Below are 14,971 nucleotides of genomic sequence, written 5' to 3' on the forward strand. Positions count from 1 at the left end.
TAAAATAATGTACCTCAGACTTACATATAAAATCAACTTACAAAAACTTACTTAAAAAAACCTACAGTCCCTATCTTGTATGTAACCCGGGGACTACCTGTATAGGATACTACACCTCCAACGTGACCATCCGTTGGTTGTGATCATGAAACAATTCTAGTACACTCTATCTGGAACATTACACCTCCAACAAGACCGATAGACCTGCCAGGATGTTGGGTATGTTGACCGACCTGTTGGGTATGTTGACCCTCATAATGTAATACATTATACATTTTATATATAGAACACTACCCAATATGGCTGGTTACAGCAAGACCTTATTACTAGTATGACATGATAACACTGCACTTCTATTACATTCTGCAGATAGAACACCTACCAACAATATTATTCGATTGCTAGACGCCGACCATACTGGCAGTGATTATTAAATGATTGTACTGGAAATGGCTAACTGCACCTCCAGCATAATCTGATTGTTGGGCAGGACAACCATACAGCTATATAATACAATCTACTAATACAGAGCTTGTGTTTCCCAGCATGTTCCATCCACAAGTTCAAGTCCAGAGGAATATAATCAACCATGGGCAGCTGCTTCACTTCTTGGAATGTAAACCTACCAGTTGAGATGGTTTGAGAATATTTAAATGTTTTGCGTCCTTATCTTGAAATCAATCTTTTACCTATCTAGGTGGATTTCTAGTAGAAGACCCTGTGCACATTGGAGAATATTTACAGTCACCTTCAAAGACAAAAATACCATTACCTGTCTTTTATGCCACACGTATCAATCTGCAAGTCACTGAAATTCCCCAGGACGCCTCGCTGAACCAAGATGAGGTCTTTGGGTTGATTATCAATAAAGATGAGTCTCATACATCCTTGGAATGAAGAAATTGGATTTATACAGGACGAGGTGGCTGGATGATCCGGGCAGCCTGTTTGGTAGGAGACAGAATCAGCGTCTAATCAGATTCATAATTTCGCATAATGCATTTACTTTTTTATGAGCATTATTGATGGATGACCCCGAGGTCTCAGTATTTCTGATGTTTTTTTATTACATAAGCTTTTCATAAAATCCCAGGTTATGAGATCTGAGTTCTGTGGCACAGTACGTAATAGAAAAACAGGCTGGATTCCTATTGTCTGCTTTTTATCAGTTCATCGCGGGTCACACATAAAATATTCACATTTCATTATGAGACTCTATTTGAGAGACCTTTGCACTTCACACTATATATGTATACAGTGAGACATTTTATTATGCATAGCCTTCCTTTCCAATATACATCATGCTTACAATATTATAAATGGCTTATATACTTATATACTATATGTGCCTAAACAATATTTTTTAATGATAAAAGTGTCAAAAGTTTTGGGGTCATACAACCTCATCCCACTCCCTTCCTACACTATTAGTTTAGAGAATCTGTAGGGAGTGAAGAAATGACTACCTACGTGCTAGGCTCCACTTGTGTCTCATTTTGTTGTTTATGCATTTACCATTTTGGGCTGAAAACACTGCCTTGGAATTTACAGCAGTGTTGTCAGCCTGCCATACAAACTGCTTCAGCTGGCTGGTTAGCTACCTATCAAGCATTCAAATGTATTTTTCTCCAATTTACCTTTTTAAATTTTAGTTTGCTTTACAAAAAGGGCCTCCTGAGTGCAAAGCTTGACAAAAAACTGTGAAAACTTCTTAAACTGCAGAAGACTTTGAAGTCTCTGTTCCAAATGCATGTGACAAGGGCACAACATAGGGCAGCAAATTAAGGCACCTTCATGGCAGAGTATTAATGTAATGAATTGGCATTTGAAATAACCCGATTTATTAAAACTCTCCAAGGCTGGAGACGATACACTTTCATCAAGGAAGTTGGGTGATCCAGCAAACCTGAAATGGATTTCTTCAAAATAATTTGCTATTTGTTAGCATATGTTTTGAATCCTGGGGCAGATCCATTCCAGGTTCCATCACCCAGCTTCACTGATGAAAGCGTATCCTCTCGAGCCTTGTAGAGCTTTAAAAAAATCAGGCCCTATATGCTATTTAGATTTGGTAGCTATATGATGTCAAAGCGCTTACAGTGCATACATGCAAGGATAGCAGAAGTAGCCAGGAGAAATCTATACCCAAATTACCTCAACACCTCAAGTGGACTGCATTAACACATTGCATGCAAAATTATAGCTCAGAGCTGTGGTGAACAGAAATGCTGAGCCTCTAAATCAAATAAAAGTTACATAGCAATAGTAAACATCTCACTTAATAGCATGAAGTAAAGGTCAGCACCTCTGTTCTCTGGAAGATCTTTAACTTAGGGTTCAATAGAAACACTGTTATAATACATTGTTATATTGTTTAATATAAACATGTATTCTGATGATTCAGAAGCCTCTATGTAAAATATTAAGGCTTGGGTAGAGATATACAATAATGAACAAACCAGGCAGGTGTGAAAAAATGCTGCAAAGTGAGGATTGTTTCACAAATATAAATTGTAATTGCTTGTTCTTATCAATTTACAAAACGTAAAGTAAACTAACAGAAGAAAAAAAAAATCTAAATCAAATCAATATTTGGTGTGAACAATCTTTGCCTTCAAACCAGCATCAATTTTTCTAGATATACTTGGGATCAGGGATTTTGCAGGATCATAGTCAGCTGTATGATTAACCAATTATACCAAACATGTGCTAATGATCATCATTTCATAAGTAGGTTGTCACCCAGTCATTGACTCAAACAAAAACAGCTGTGTAGGAGGAAATAAAAATTGAGTGAGGAACAGCCAAACTCTGCTGCCAAGTTGAGATTGTCACAGATCATGCACCATGGCAAGACGGAGCGAAGCAACAAGACACAAGGTTGGTATACTACATCAGCAAGTTCTGAGAAGGATTTCAAAACAGATTGGGAATCCAAGATGTGCTGTTCAAGCTCTTTTGAAGAAGCACAAAGAAACAGGCAATGCTGAGGAATGTAGAAGTAATGGTTGGCCAAGGAAAGTTAGCACAACAGATGAAAGAGACATCATTCTTTCCTCCCTTCGAAATCAGTTACACCAACCTACTATTAGGAGAAGTCAGTTTAGATGAGGGACTAATGGAAGAATTGCAGCCAACATGCCTCCAACATGGAATCACGGCCAAGCAACTCAACTACGCATGGAAACATAAGAACAGGAAGTCCTGGAAGTGATGATATGTCCCTCACAGAGCCCTGATCCCAACATCATTCAGTGTGTCTTGGGTTGCAAGAAGAAACAGAAGGGTTTAAGGCAGCCGAAATCCCCAGAAAATCTGTCGTTAGTACTCCAAGGTGTTTGGAACGTCCTACCTGTCACACCAAATATTGATTTCATTTTAATTCTTCTTCTAAGAATTTGCATAATTTATAAAATAATCTAATACGTTTCTATTTGTGAAGGAATTCTTAGTTTACAGAATTTTTTTTAAACCTGCCCAAAACTGTGTGTATATTGTATAATTCCTTTTAGAATTTTTTAAAAATGTAACAATTGAAAATGTTTCTTTTCAGCATATTAGGATTGCATAAGACTGAGCTCACCTCCAAAAAAATATCGATGTCCTGTGGAAATCTGCAGCGGCATGGTGACATGGACAGGTGACGTAGCCCCGTTGTCTAGAGTTAGGGAGATGCGATGTCTTCTGGCATTAATTGCGACTGTGTGCCATAAACCATCATTTAAACCGCTTCCTGGAAAATGAAAAAAGGAATCTTTCCTGCAGCAAAAGCTTTAATGATTGAAAAGAAAATTTGCAAAATGGAGCTGCAACATGACAAAGAAATCGAGTCTTTTCTGCAAAGAAGACATGAGAGGTGAGCATGGTCATTGATCAGCATGTATTACGTCCATCTCAAAGTAAAAGCTCAGGGATAAAATATTCTCATCAGCAATTAGCTTGTTAAAGTTGTCCTCAAATAACCTCTTCTCTTACTTTTTACTTTTTTACTGTTACCTGAATATTGCTGGAGAGACACGTGTTGCTTGTATGAATATTTTTCTCAGTTAAGTATTTGCAAATTACTTTGACATTTTACTGATTTATTAACAGATCATGCTGGGACAAAAACGTTAAATAAAAATTACTGAAACATTACAGGTAAAAATATTGTTAAGTTAGATTACCTTAAAATTGAAAGTGTGACATAAAACAGAAAAAGGGGAATAGAAGAATTGTTAAGATTTTTGGCATAAGAGGCTTTAAATATCTTTACCCCCAAAAAATATTTTCTCTCCTATAATATTTTTCTTGTGTACTTCCCCTGTAGGGTATGCACAGTGCTTTGTACACCCTCAGCGTCAATGGAATCAGATGTTAGGACGGATCAACTCCAATGTGCATAATCTTCAATGTTACCTAATCATCAAGGAGAAAAGGTGCTGGGCCATAAAAATTGCGCGGAGAATGGCCATGCTTTTGTATAGAGCAGCTATGGAGGTTTAGGAACTGTCAGTGATGAAGGGGTAGGGTGGCAAATTTTTGCTATATTGGTGTAGAATAACGTGCCTAGCTACACATTAATGAATCATAAATCTGCTTTAAACCTGAACTCTGGGCCATAAAGGATATACAGCCACTTCATGTACTACAAAAGCCCTAACAAATCCAGTTAATACTTTGTAAAAGGTATAGTGTTATCATCATTGTGCTGTACATAACCTGTATAAACAGAAAAGGGGTGGTTGGGACCAGTAGTGGACATCCAATGGTGGGTCCCATGAAGCAGACATAGGGCTTTCATGACAAACTGACTTGGAGATCCTGTGGTTTGCTGAGGAATGTCCTGGGCTCTTGTGCAGTGGTACACTTTGCATTTATGTCCTTATGTCAGCTCCTAGCAAGGATCCAACAGGTCCTACCCAGCACATGCTACCTGCACAAAACGTGTCCTTGGTCAAATGTTGGTAATTATTTTTAAACCTGGACCAGGTCCAGTTTAAGTTTGCTGGACCACCAAAGTTTTCCCATTAAACCCTTTTTTCACCAGTCTTTGAGGGTTTTAATATATCAAGCCAAAACTATTACCAGGAGGTAGAGCTCATTAACAAAGGACACTTGCACTATTTATTTTACTAAAAATGGATTTTTATTTTACCCCTATACTACATGACACATGTGTGCAAAGGTGGAAGCCCCCTGCCACTGTGGACCCAAAAGTCAGCTATATAGTTGACAGCTAACAATGGTGGCTTCCTTCAACATGCCAATGACACGATTAGACAAACAGGTAGGTCTGTGCTGTAATAACCAAGTATGCTGTGCATAATTTCCAATTATAGCAGAAGATCACCACTCACCAATGAGTATGATTCTGCTTGAGGTACCATTGAAATAGCTTTATGGCATTCTAATTCAGCATTGGGAAAGAAGAGTTTTTGATCCAAGTTTGTGGCTCAGCTCAACAGCATCTCCCTTCTTCCAAACTATCTTGTATCAAATGGACCATCCCATTAATTCTGCCATGGGCCAGAAAACCTGTTTAAGTTTTCAGTGATTATTTTACAGTTGCAGAGTTACATCGTCTGAAGATTAACTTCTTATTTTTCTCACCAGTAATAGCCTCACATGTTTTTCCTCGTGTCTCTTTACAGATATCAGAATTGTCCTCCTTCATATCTTTTGCATTTTCTTCTGATTCAAAGCCTATTACCACAGATGCAATTAATGTGAGGCTCCTGCCGAGTTTGTCAATATCCAGAATAACACCTGGACATTAAAAGCTGTTCACCGAAGACGCCACGTACAACAGAGATGTCAACTGTTCACAGATAATAACAGGCCTGCAGAGGTTTTGAAATGTTCTTTTTTGTGAAAGGCTTATTTAACCTCCGAAGATCGTCTATATCTAAGAGGAACAAGAGAACCAGAGGCATCTCTAAACTTCACAAGCTTTATATCTTCCCCTCTTATTATGGACGTAAAAATATTTATTTAATTACATCAGGAGGTTCTGAAAGTTCAAATCAACAGATCTGAATAACTAGTATCAGAAAAGTATTGACTTTGTAACTTCAGCTAAACTTTTTTCAGATTTGGACAGAATGGCAATAGGGTTAAATCCTATGCAGAGAATTCAGTTGCTATGTGGTTCTACACTGGGAAGATTTTTCTTCATCCACCTTCCCAATAATGCCTATAACTGGAACAGGAAGCATGGTTAATTCGCCCCAACAAGAAAAAAGAAAGGAACAGGTCCAGGTATTTCACTCTTTGCAAAATTTGTGTTCCCATTGGTGAGTTAATGATCATTATGCTCAGTAGAGGAATTGAGGAAATATTACCCAATCAAAAAATCAAAAAGGTTTTAATGCTTCCCAATTTTATCATAAATAGGAGCTCTACCTTGATGAACTATGACTGGTTTACAAATCATTGGTTTCTTGAAGACCTTTATGAGTAAATCATAAAATACAGCTTTTTCAAAAATTGAGCAATGTAAAGGTCATTAAAACCTGTGGTGGGCTGCAGTTGTCAGCCACAGGGCAATTTGTGGTCCCAACCTTCATGTAAATGGGAGAGGTAGGGATACCTTTTAGCATGCAATTGTAGAAGATTATAGTGCCTTTGGCTGCATGGTTGTGGCTTTAAAATGTGTAAATCTTGTTGCCCATAAGGCAGTTTGCTATGTAGATAGGAGCTCTCAGCCACTTCACACCGTGGGTCTGAAAGGGCCCGAGGTACTAAGATTTGACATGGCATCCCCTTTCACATCTCAGATAAAGCACAAGAAGTCAATTCGTTTTGCTGTATTGCTTCAGTGCTAACAAGAGACCTAGGGCCTGATTTATCAAAGCTCCTAAAGAACAAGAAGATAGATTATCATGGGTGAACCTGGCTGATCCAGGATTGAAAACATTTGTTAAATAATAGCAAATGCTTTAAAGGAATATATTCCAGGCTTGCTGGATTACCCAGGTTCTCCATTGATAGTCTATCTAGTGTTGGAGAGCTTTAATAAATCAGGACCTATGTCTCCCAGAGGTTTTGCAATATGTCTCTTGGAGTTTTGTTCTTTGTCAAAATGATTGCATGTAGAACACCTAATTACCTTTCTTTCCTTTCCCTTCTTCTTCCGGACGGAGTTATGTTGTAGGGGACTGCACTCAAAAAACACAATTCAGTTCTTTCCCTGACAACCTCCAGCCAATGGGAATTCTACCTTTTGCTCTTCACAAACAGGATGGATTTTCAGAATTAGTGGTTAGTTCATATTAAACCAACCAAGGGATGGAATTTGTACTTATCCATAATTGTACATAATCCTATTGGTTCAGAGCAATGCTTGGCTTTCCATGCCTTTTCATTGACAGCAGCAATACAAAAGGACAGAAATTAATAAAAAGAGCCACTCAGCCTTCTCCCGGTGGCTTTCACTAATTTGTAAATTTCAAGCAAGATTTTCTAATCTGTTCATGAGCTGAACCTGGGCAGATTCACTAATCTCTACCCTTCACTAATAAACAGAGAAGTACAGTATTACCTTTCAGCTATTTTAGTCAAGGCAGTAAAATCAATCCTCCTCAGGCCAATTATATAAACTGCAAAGAATCTTAGCAAACCTCATTGATTTTACCTGCTTCTGTCCTGGGGATACAGAGAAAGGCAGGTAAAGTTACATCCCGAATCTGGCTGCTAAGCAGGAACATGTGGTATGTATCTAGTAATTACACGGTCCTGCCTCGTTTGCAATAGAAGAAACACAGCGTCCCCCTGGTGATATATGGCAATATAATTACAAAAGAAAACTCACTGCTGTTATAATGAATGCTGGAGATGCCTAGTGGAAGTGAATTAGTTAAATGGGTGAAACTTTGCTAACCAATCATTTTTTTAAAAAAAATCCCTGCTCTTTTCTTTGCAATGAAGACAACCCATCACATCCAATAAAAGGGCTCTATGACTTTGCTCATTGCATCCCAGTACATTATGAAATAGTTTTGTTCTACTTTCAAGTTTAATCTGCATATACTTGGCCTTCTCTGGTTTCTCTCTCACTCCTTAATCGGCATGCTAATGACATTTTAAGCAAAACTTTTCCATTTTAATTACATATTTTTTTGCAGACACAATGATGTCATCACGGGATCTGTGCACCTTTCTTTTCAATGCAGGCTGATCATTGATGTTGTGTTGTGTGGGGGGGGGGGGGGGGTTGTGGTTCAGCAGGGTGCAGGAGCCCTCAGATGTAATCAGGTGGTTAGATATATGCAAATACCAAATGCCTTAATGGGTGGGTGTCATTTTGGAGGAGTCGTTGTCGTTATTACATATCAGTCACCGACTTTTGCCTCTGAGTCTCACCTTCACATCAGTATTGTCTATGTACAACAGTGATAAACCCAACAATGACCATGATGAGGTCCCCTACCCATTGTTGGACAGACTTAATAACAAAAAAGGCCAGAGGGCAGATTTCATGATGAGAAGGGGCAGATTTAATCAAGAGAAGGCTGGAGGAAAGGTTAAAGGGCAGATTTAATGAAGGTATGGCCAGAGGGCAGATTTAATTTAGAGGAATCAGAAGGGCAGATTTATTCAAAAGAAAGCTACAGCACATTTAATGAAGGGAAATTTAAAAAACAGATATATTGATGAGAAGGGGGCAGATTTATTCAAGGGAAGCCTGAAGGACAGATTAAATGAAAGAAAGTCCGGAGGGCAGATTTTTATAAGAAAGAGAAAGATTTAATCAAAGGAAGGCTAGTGGACTAGCCTATGGAAGGAAAGGCTGGAGAGAAGATTCGCTCAAGGGAAGGCTAAAAGGCAGATGTAATGAGGAGAAGGCTGGAGGCAAGATTTAAATCTACTTTTGACCTTGACAACATTACCTGCAGTTATAGGTAGTATGTTAACCATCTCCTTCTGAATCATCAGCAGCAATTTCCCAGAATACAGCTGAAGCAGGAGCACTCCGGAATCCCCAGACAGTTTGGTGGACAACAACAGACCGTCACTATTCCACGTCCGAAACTGGAAACTGACTGCCAAATCGTCCATCTGTGGGGTGCCAGGCAGTAAGAGAAAGCTGGTGCTGGGACTTGTAAAGGTGATGGGAACAATGTGGGGCTCGGAGCAGGAAAATGTAATATTACCCTGGAGGAAACAAAGAAATAGAAAAGATTATCACTGAAGGCCAATGTAAACTATCTCACCAGTGCAACTTTTAATGAACCACAAAGAGAATTCCTCAGACGAGCCCTGAAATTTCCAAATTCGGCAGAAGATACTCAGGAGATGTGCACACTCCAAGTGCAGAAGATGTATTTTTACAGGAAAGTCCCCCGTTGATCTATTAGCGGTTTGCATGCCCATTACCTCTAGGTAAAGAGTTTGCAAAACACAAAATGTGAATGCAGCTCTCGTGATTGACACTTGCTTATGAAAAATACACAAGTCAGAGGATTTACAGCAATGTATTTTACGCCTAAGGGCTTTGTTGGCTAGGCACTTCTGCATAGGAATATCTCTAAAAGAAAACCAGATCATATATTCAGTAAGAAAACGTTGTGAGCTAGTTCTAAAAAGTTTAGGCAAAGTCATTTTTGATTGGTTATGCACAGTCTAAGTTGCTGTTTCTTATTTGTATGATGGTATTTTATAAGGGAATATGAATCGGGAGATATTCAAATTGGTAAGTGGAAGTGAGTTTATTTTCCCAAATTTTTGAGAGAATTGGGAGATTTTGGTCCACCAGTCCACCATTTTAAAGAAGGTAAAATTAAGATGGTTTTGGCTGGCTTTTGAAATCTATTCCAAAATACAACCCTGAACCTATTGGCATATTTGGTTTCATGTCCCCTTAAAACAGTTTTAGTTCCTTGCTGGCAGTAATTTGATGCCTTGCAATTAACATCAGTGTTGTCTGCCAGCCCTGTGCACTGGCAGACAACAGTTGGGCAATGGGCAACTTATCAAGCAACCCAACTTGAAAATGACCAATTGCACACAGCCAGCTGAAAACAATGGTAAAAGTGGCTATGCATTGTTTGCCTGCAATTTGCAGTGTTGCTACCAGCAAGAGCTCCAAGAAAGAAAATGTGTAACATTTTGGCTTGCAAGTTTCCATCCACTTTAAAAGTGAAATGAGCATTACATGGATCCTGAGGGTAATGGAATATACATGCAACTACTCAGTAGCCTAGCTATAGATCTATGGGTCATAATGTGGAATATGGACCCAGGCCCCTCTTTTGCTTCAGCTACTAATAATGGTCTTCTGGCTGGATATTTATTGGCCCCAGTGCTAATTTTTAACAAGGCTTTCACTATTTAGGACTAGCTTCCACAGGTCAGCAGCCCACTTTAACAAAAAGACTGCCTATTTACATTGGACCTTTTATATCAGGGCCCCCTTCATGTTAGAGTTTCTCCCGTTAAATATGGATTTCCCTTATACATCAGAGCTCCTATATTCACATCTTGATCCCTCCTTTCACATCAGAGGCCCTCTCTTCATCACAGCTTCCCCTTTTACAGTGATTCACATCAATGTCCCCACCTTTACATTACAGTCCCTATTACATATCAGTCACCCACCTTTGCATCAGAGTCTCACCTTAACATTAGTATTGTCTGTGTACAACAGTGATAAACCCAACAATGGCCATGAGAGGTCCCCTACCAGCCCTTTGGTGGTCCAGTATCAATGAAAACATCTGCAACCCCTGTTCCTTCACAACTATCCTGGATAAGTTCTTTTACCAAAAAGTCCCTCATTATCCTAACTTTGATTTGCAGAAGAAAAAATAGGCAATAGGAAAGGGAGTAATACATTTATTATAATATAGACAATTAACAAAAATATATTGTATATAGATGCTGTACAGTAGACAGTTAGTCTGAGTCCCTACATGTACATAAAAAATATTATAAATGCATGCAAATTCTTATTGGATGAAATTTAGACATATAATTTACTGTGTGTCATAAGCAACTGACAATTTTTGCATGCCTCTTCTAATATTTGTTGCAACTCAGTCCTGTTGATTTCCTAGAGTTCCTCTGTCTACATGCACTTTGGCAATGGCTGCATTCTATATTTCAGGGTAAGTTTTCTGGTGGTAACAACAGTAGACTATGCCTGCGTAATGTGCATGGGCATTGCGGCTTGTAGTCCACACTGGGAAAGCAAGTGACTACAAGACAAATCTGGGACCATGTTGAAAAACCGGGCAGCAGTGTAATCTCAATATAGCAGGTGCCAAAACATGAAGTTTCAGCAGTTGGTGTTCCCAGAACATCCATTTAGCAGTGAGATGATTTTGAGCAGTGGGGTGGTCTCATGTGGCACAGTAATCCTTCCCTGGAAATCAAAAGGAAACTCAGCGGAGGTAGATTGCATTCATCGAGTGGAAATCAAGACATAATATTTACACTTTACTGCAGCACACTTTTACTAATCAGAGGAAACATTTGAGCTCATATGGTCTCCTGAGCTTCAGACGTCACCATCTCTAAAGTCAGTGCACTAAAATACCGACTCAGTGGTAGTTATGGATCCCTAAAGCTTACACATTAAAACATTAAATAATTATTTAGTAGGATTTAAAAAAAATCACAGTCCTCACTAATTTAAACTTCACAATTCAATAAACACTATTCAATGTTAAGAGAACATGTAACAAATGTAGCAAATGTGCAGAGGGGAGAAGTCACTGATTTCTAAGAAAAGTAATGAACACAATCAATAATCAAGCATCCAGGAAACCAGCACCAAGCAACAAAAACATTTTGAAAACAATTAATTATGTTAGAACTATGTTAAAAAATTATAATTGTTTATGATGCTTTGGTAACTGAATGTCATTCACAGAGGGTCCACCTATGCCTTGCCATTTTCGTGTATTGTGAGAACACTTTGGCTAGTTTCAGACTTAATGTAGGAACAAGTGTTCCCGAATGGCTCCTGAAGGCTGCTACTTTGGTGCTGAACCCACTCACTGCCACCCCAATCCATTTTCCATGAGCTGCTTCTTCATGTAGCATCTCACCCAAAGAAGCTGTTAAGAGGCATGAGGAAGTAATAACTAAACTGAAACATTACCACCAGTCTTAACATAGCCTTTAAATGGGCTGCAGGAATAAGTGTTCCTTTGTGGCTCCTAGAGGCTGCCACCTTGGTACCGATCTGCCCACTGTCACCCCCATTCATTTCCTATGATCTGCTTCTACATGTACCATCTCATCCAAGGAAGCAGTTCAGGGGCATGAGAAAGCAGTAACCACACCACAAAATAAACATTCAGTGTAAGCCAGAGCACTGCAATGCCATTGTGTTACCATGGGTTTGGTTGACTGGTATGTCATAGATGCTTTGCCTTAGTGAGTTAGGGTGCCATTAAAAACTTTTGGCACTGCAATGGGCTAACATAACATGTACCATAAGGTTACCAGAATGAGCCGCAATGTAGAGTTGTGATTAATTCTTGGGAGTTTAAATCTACCTTCAAGTTGAACCCCCCTTGATAAAAAGGTTGGATAGCTTGTGTTATGTAGAGGCTATGAAGATTAGGCGAAAACCTTACCTTATTACTTGCATAATTCAATTGTCTCCTGGTATGAGCCCCTGGTGTCCTCATGGGAAGTGGAATTCAGCATTATTTGTAAATATTTCCCTTTTAGTATGCAGGAGACAGATCTAATCTAGTACAATAAAGATTGTGTGGGGATCAAAATAGTCTATAGTAATAATATATAATTGTATATTTCAGAAAAGCTCACAATCTAATGTCCCAATCATAGTTTAGGACCTATTATGGGGAAAAGCCAATTAACCTACCAGTATGTTTGTGAGATTTGGAAGAAATTGGGAGAAAATACAAATGCTATGTATATAATGTCCTGGCCAAAACTCAAACCTCTGACTACATTGCATTAAGACCAGAGTGGAAACCATCAAACCATTGTGCCAACTTTTGAAACAAAACATTCTAACCTCAAACAGCATTTTTCCCTATTTACAGTACAGTTATTTAAAAGAGATCTATTGATAATTAGATGGCAGTGCTGCTTTACATCTGATACATTTTTTAATGTGCCCTTCTGCTTTCACTCTTCATGTCAGAATCACTTGAAATTTTACATGTAATCCACGCATGTTTTCATCCATGACTTCTATAAAGACTGAAACTACATAACCCAAAGATGAAAATGCTGAATTTCACCTTGCAGAATAAAAAAATATAAAAGGGGACAATTGTTTATGGCATTTCCTTGTTCTTGCAGCTCTAAATAGTTCACTAATTCCACATTTTTATCCACCACTGAAAACACCAAATGAAGAATATTTGAATATTTGTCTGCTTCTTCCTCATCTTTCTTTAATCATTGTGCTGAGTGCGAAGTTCATATTGGCTGACAATCTCTACTCATTCTGAACCAAAGCCATGGATGTGATCTTGTGTGTTTTACCTGTGTGCTGTAACTAGAAGTGACAACTCAAAAGCCAACATCAGTAAAAACCACAACGTTTCCATTTGGTGGTAGGACCATACAGTTGTATATATGGCACACTGCATTCTTCTGTTAGTTGCTACTGTCTAATGTAAATAAATGGATGGTCAACCACCATTGTGTGAGGACCCATTCACATTAGGAGCATTGTTATAATGTATTGCAATAATTTGTTTTTGTTTTTTTCTCTTTTAAAGTGAAACTTAAGTTAAACTTTTAAAACGTTTTGATCAGGCAGGTCATTATTACAGAAATGGACCAGGCAATGTTCCTTCTGCAATAGTCCATTTTACCTGCTTGACCAAAGCGGGGAACTGACAGAAAAGGTAAGCTACACATGCCAAGATACCCGACAATCCTGCACGTGCCAAATTAAATCAACTATGGCATGCCTACGTAGGAGTTATGTTATCCCAGTCAGGTCAATTAAATTGGCCCAAAGATGTGGGAAAAAAAAGGAGAAGATGGTGCTGCCCTGCAAAGGAATAAGGGGGCAAGTGAGAATGGCAGTTTTAGTTCTGCTTTAAGTAGACCTTTCAATAGCAAAAGTAGCAAAAACAAAAAACATAAAAAGCCCATTAATGTTTCATTAGCTTGAGGTTGTCAGGTCCATTAACCAAAGATGGAGGGCGGTCATAAGACTAAAGACGTAAGGAAATACAAAAGTTTCCACCAAGTTCCAGTAAAAGGTTTACCAAAAATATACTTTTCTACACTAGATTCCCTAAGAAATGTAGGAAACATGAGTTCAAGTTGATTAGCACATTTTCCACTGAATCCTTTTTGAAAAATGTTACAAATTGAAATTGAGTATAAGTTAGGTGTATTGTGGATGAAAACATTTATAATAGATCCCAAAATGTTAAAAACGTTTGTTTGAGTACAAGCAGTTGGAGTAGAAGGTATTTATTTTCTGCCATGGAGAAGGGTTTTAAAGCAGAACTAAATCCTGTTTATACTCACCTGTCCCCGTTCCACCATCTTCTTCTTTTTTTCCTTTTGATTTCAGGCATCTTGGTTGGCAGGGCCAACTCCAGTGCAGGCGTGCAAGATTTTATTCAGTCCTGATATCCAAAGGGGAACCCAGGATGTGCCGGGTATTCTGGCTACCAAAGATGCACATGCACAGTGAGAGTGTTGAGAGTGATTAAACAGGTAAGAATGCTTATTGCAGAAGGGACATCATTTGTCTTTTTTTGCAATAAACCCCTGGCTGCTTTAAAATAAGTTAATAAAGTGAGACGGTTAATAGCAAGTGTGTGGCAATTGAAAAAAGAAATTATGGCTTGAACAAAGTCCTAACCTCGAAGCAGAGATGAGCTTTAATATAAATAATAAAGGAAAATCTGCAAACAATAAATTATGTACATGTTGTGGGGGAATTTTGTTTAAATAAATACATTGTATTTTGACTTCACTTTGCAATGTTAGCTTCTACTCAAGGTTTCTGTCAAATATAAAGTTGTCTCATTTCTGA

At 38.5% G+C, this 14,971-nt stretch overlaps 1 protein-coding gene across 1 annotated transcript in view; it reads right to left on the reverse strand.

Moving 5' to 3' along the window:
* LOC140336023 (contactin-associated protein-like 5) overlaps positions 1-14,971 on the reverse strand; it is a 221,896-nt gene that overhangs the window by 91,597 nt on the left and 115,328 nt on the right. Inside the window, exons 8-10 of the mRNA XM_072419077.1 lie at positions 8,871-9,135; positions 3,584-3,733; positions 773-944 (exon numbers count right to left, since the gene is read on the reverse strand). Coding sequence (XP_072275178.1) covers positions 773-944; positions 3,584-3,733; positions 8,871-9,135 — 587 coding nt within the window. The remainder of the gene's footprint in view (positions 1-772; positions 945-3,583; positions 3,734-8,870; positions 9,136-14,971) is intronic.

This window comes from Pyxicephalus adspersus, chromosome 7 (genome assembly GCF_032062135.1).
Source record: "Pyxicephalus adspersus chromosome 7, UCB_Pads_2.0, whole genome shotgun sequence".
In the NCBI taxonomy this organism is placed as follows: Eukaryota; Metazoa; Chordata; class Amphibia; order Anura; family Pyxicephalidae; genus Pyxicephalus; species Pyxicephalus adspersus.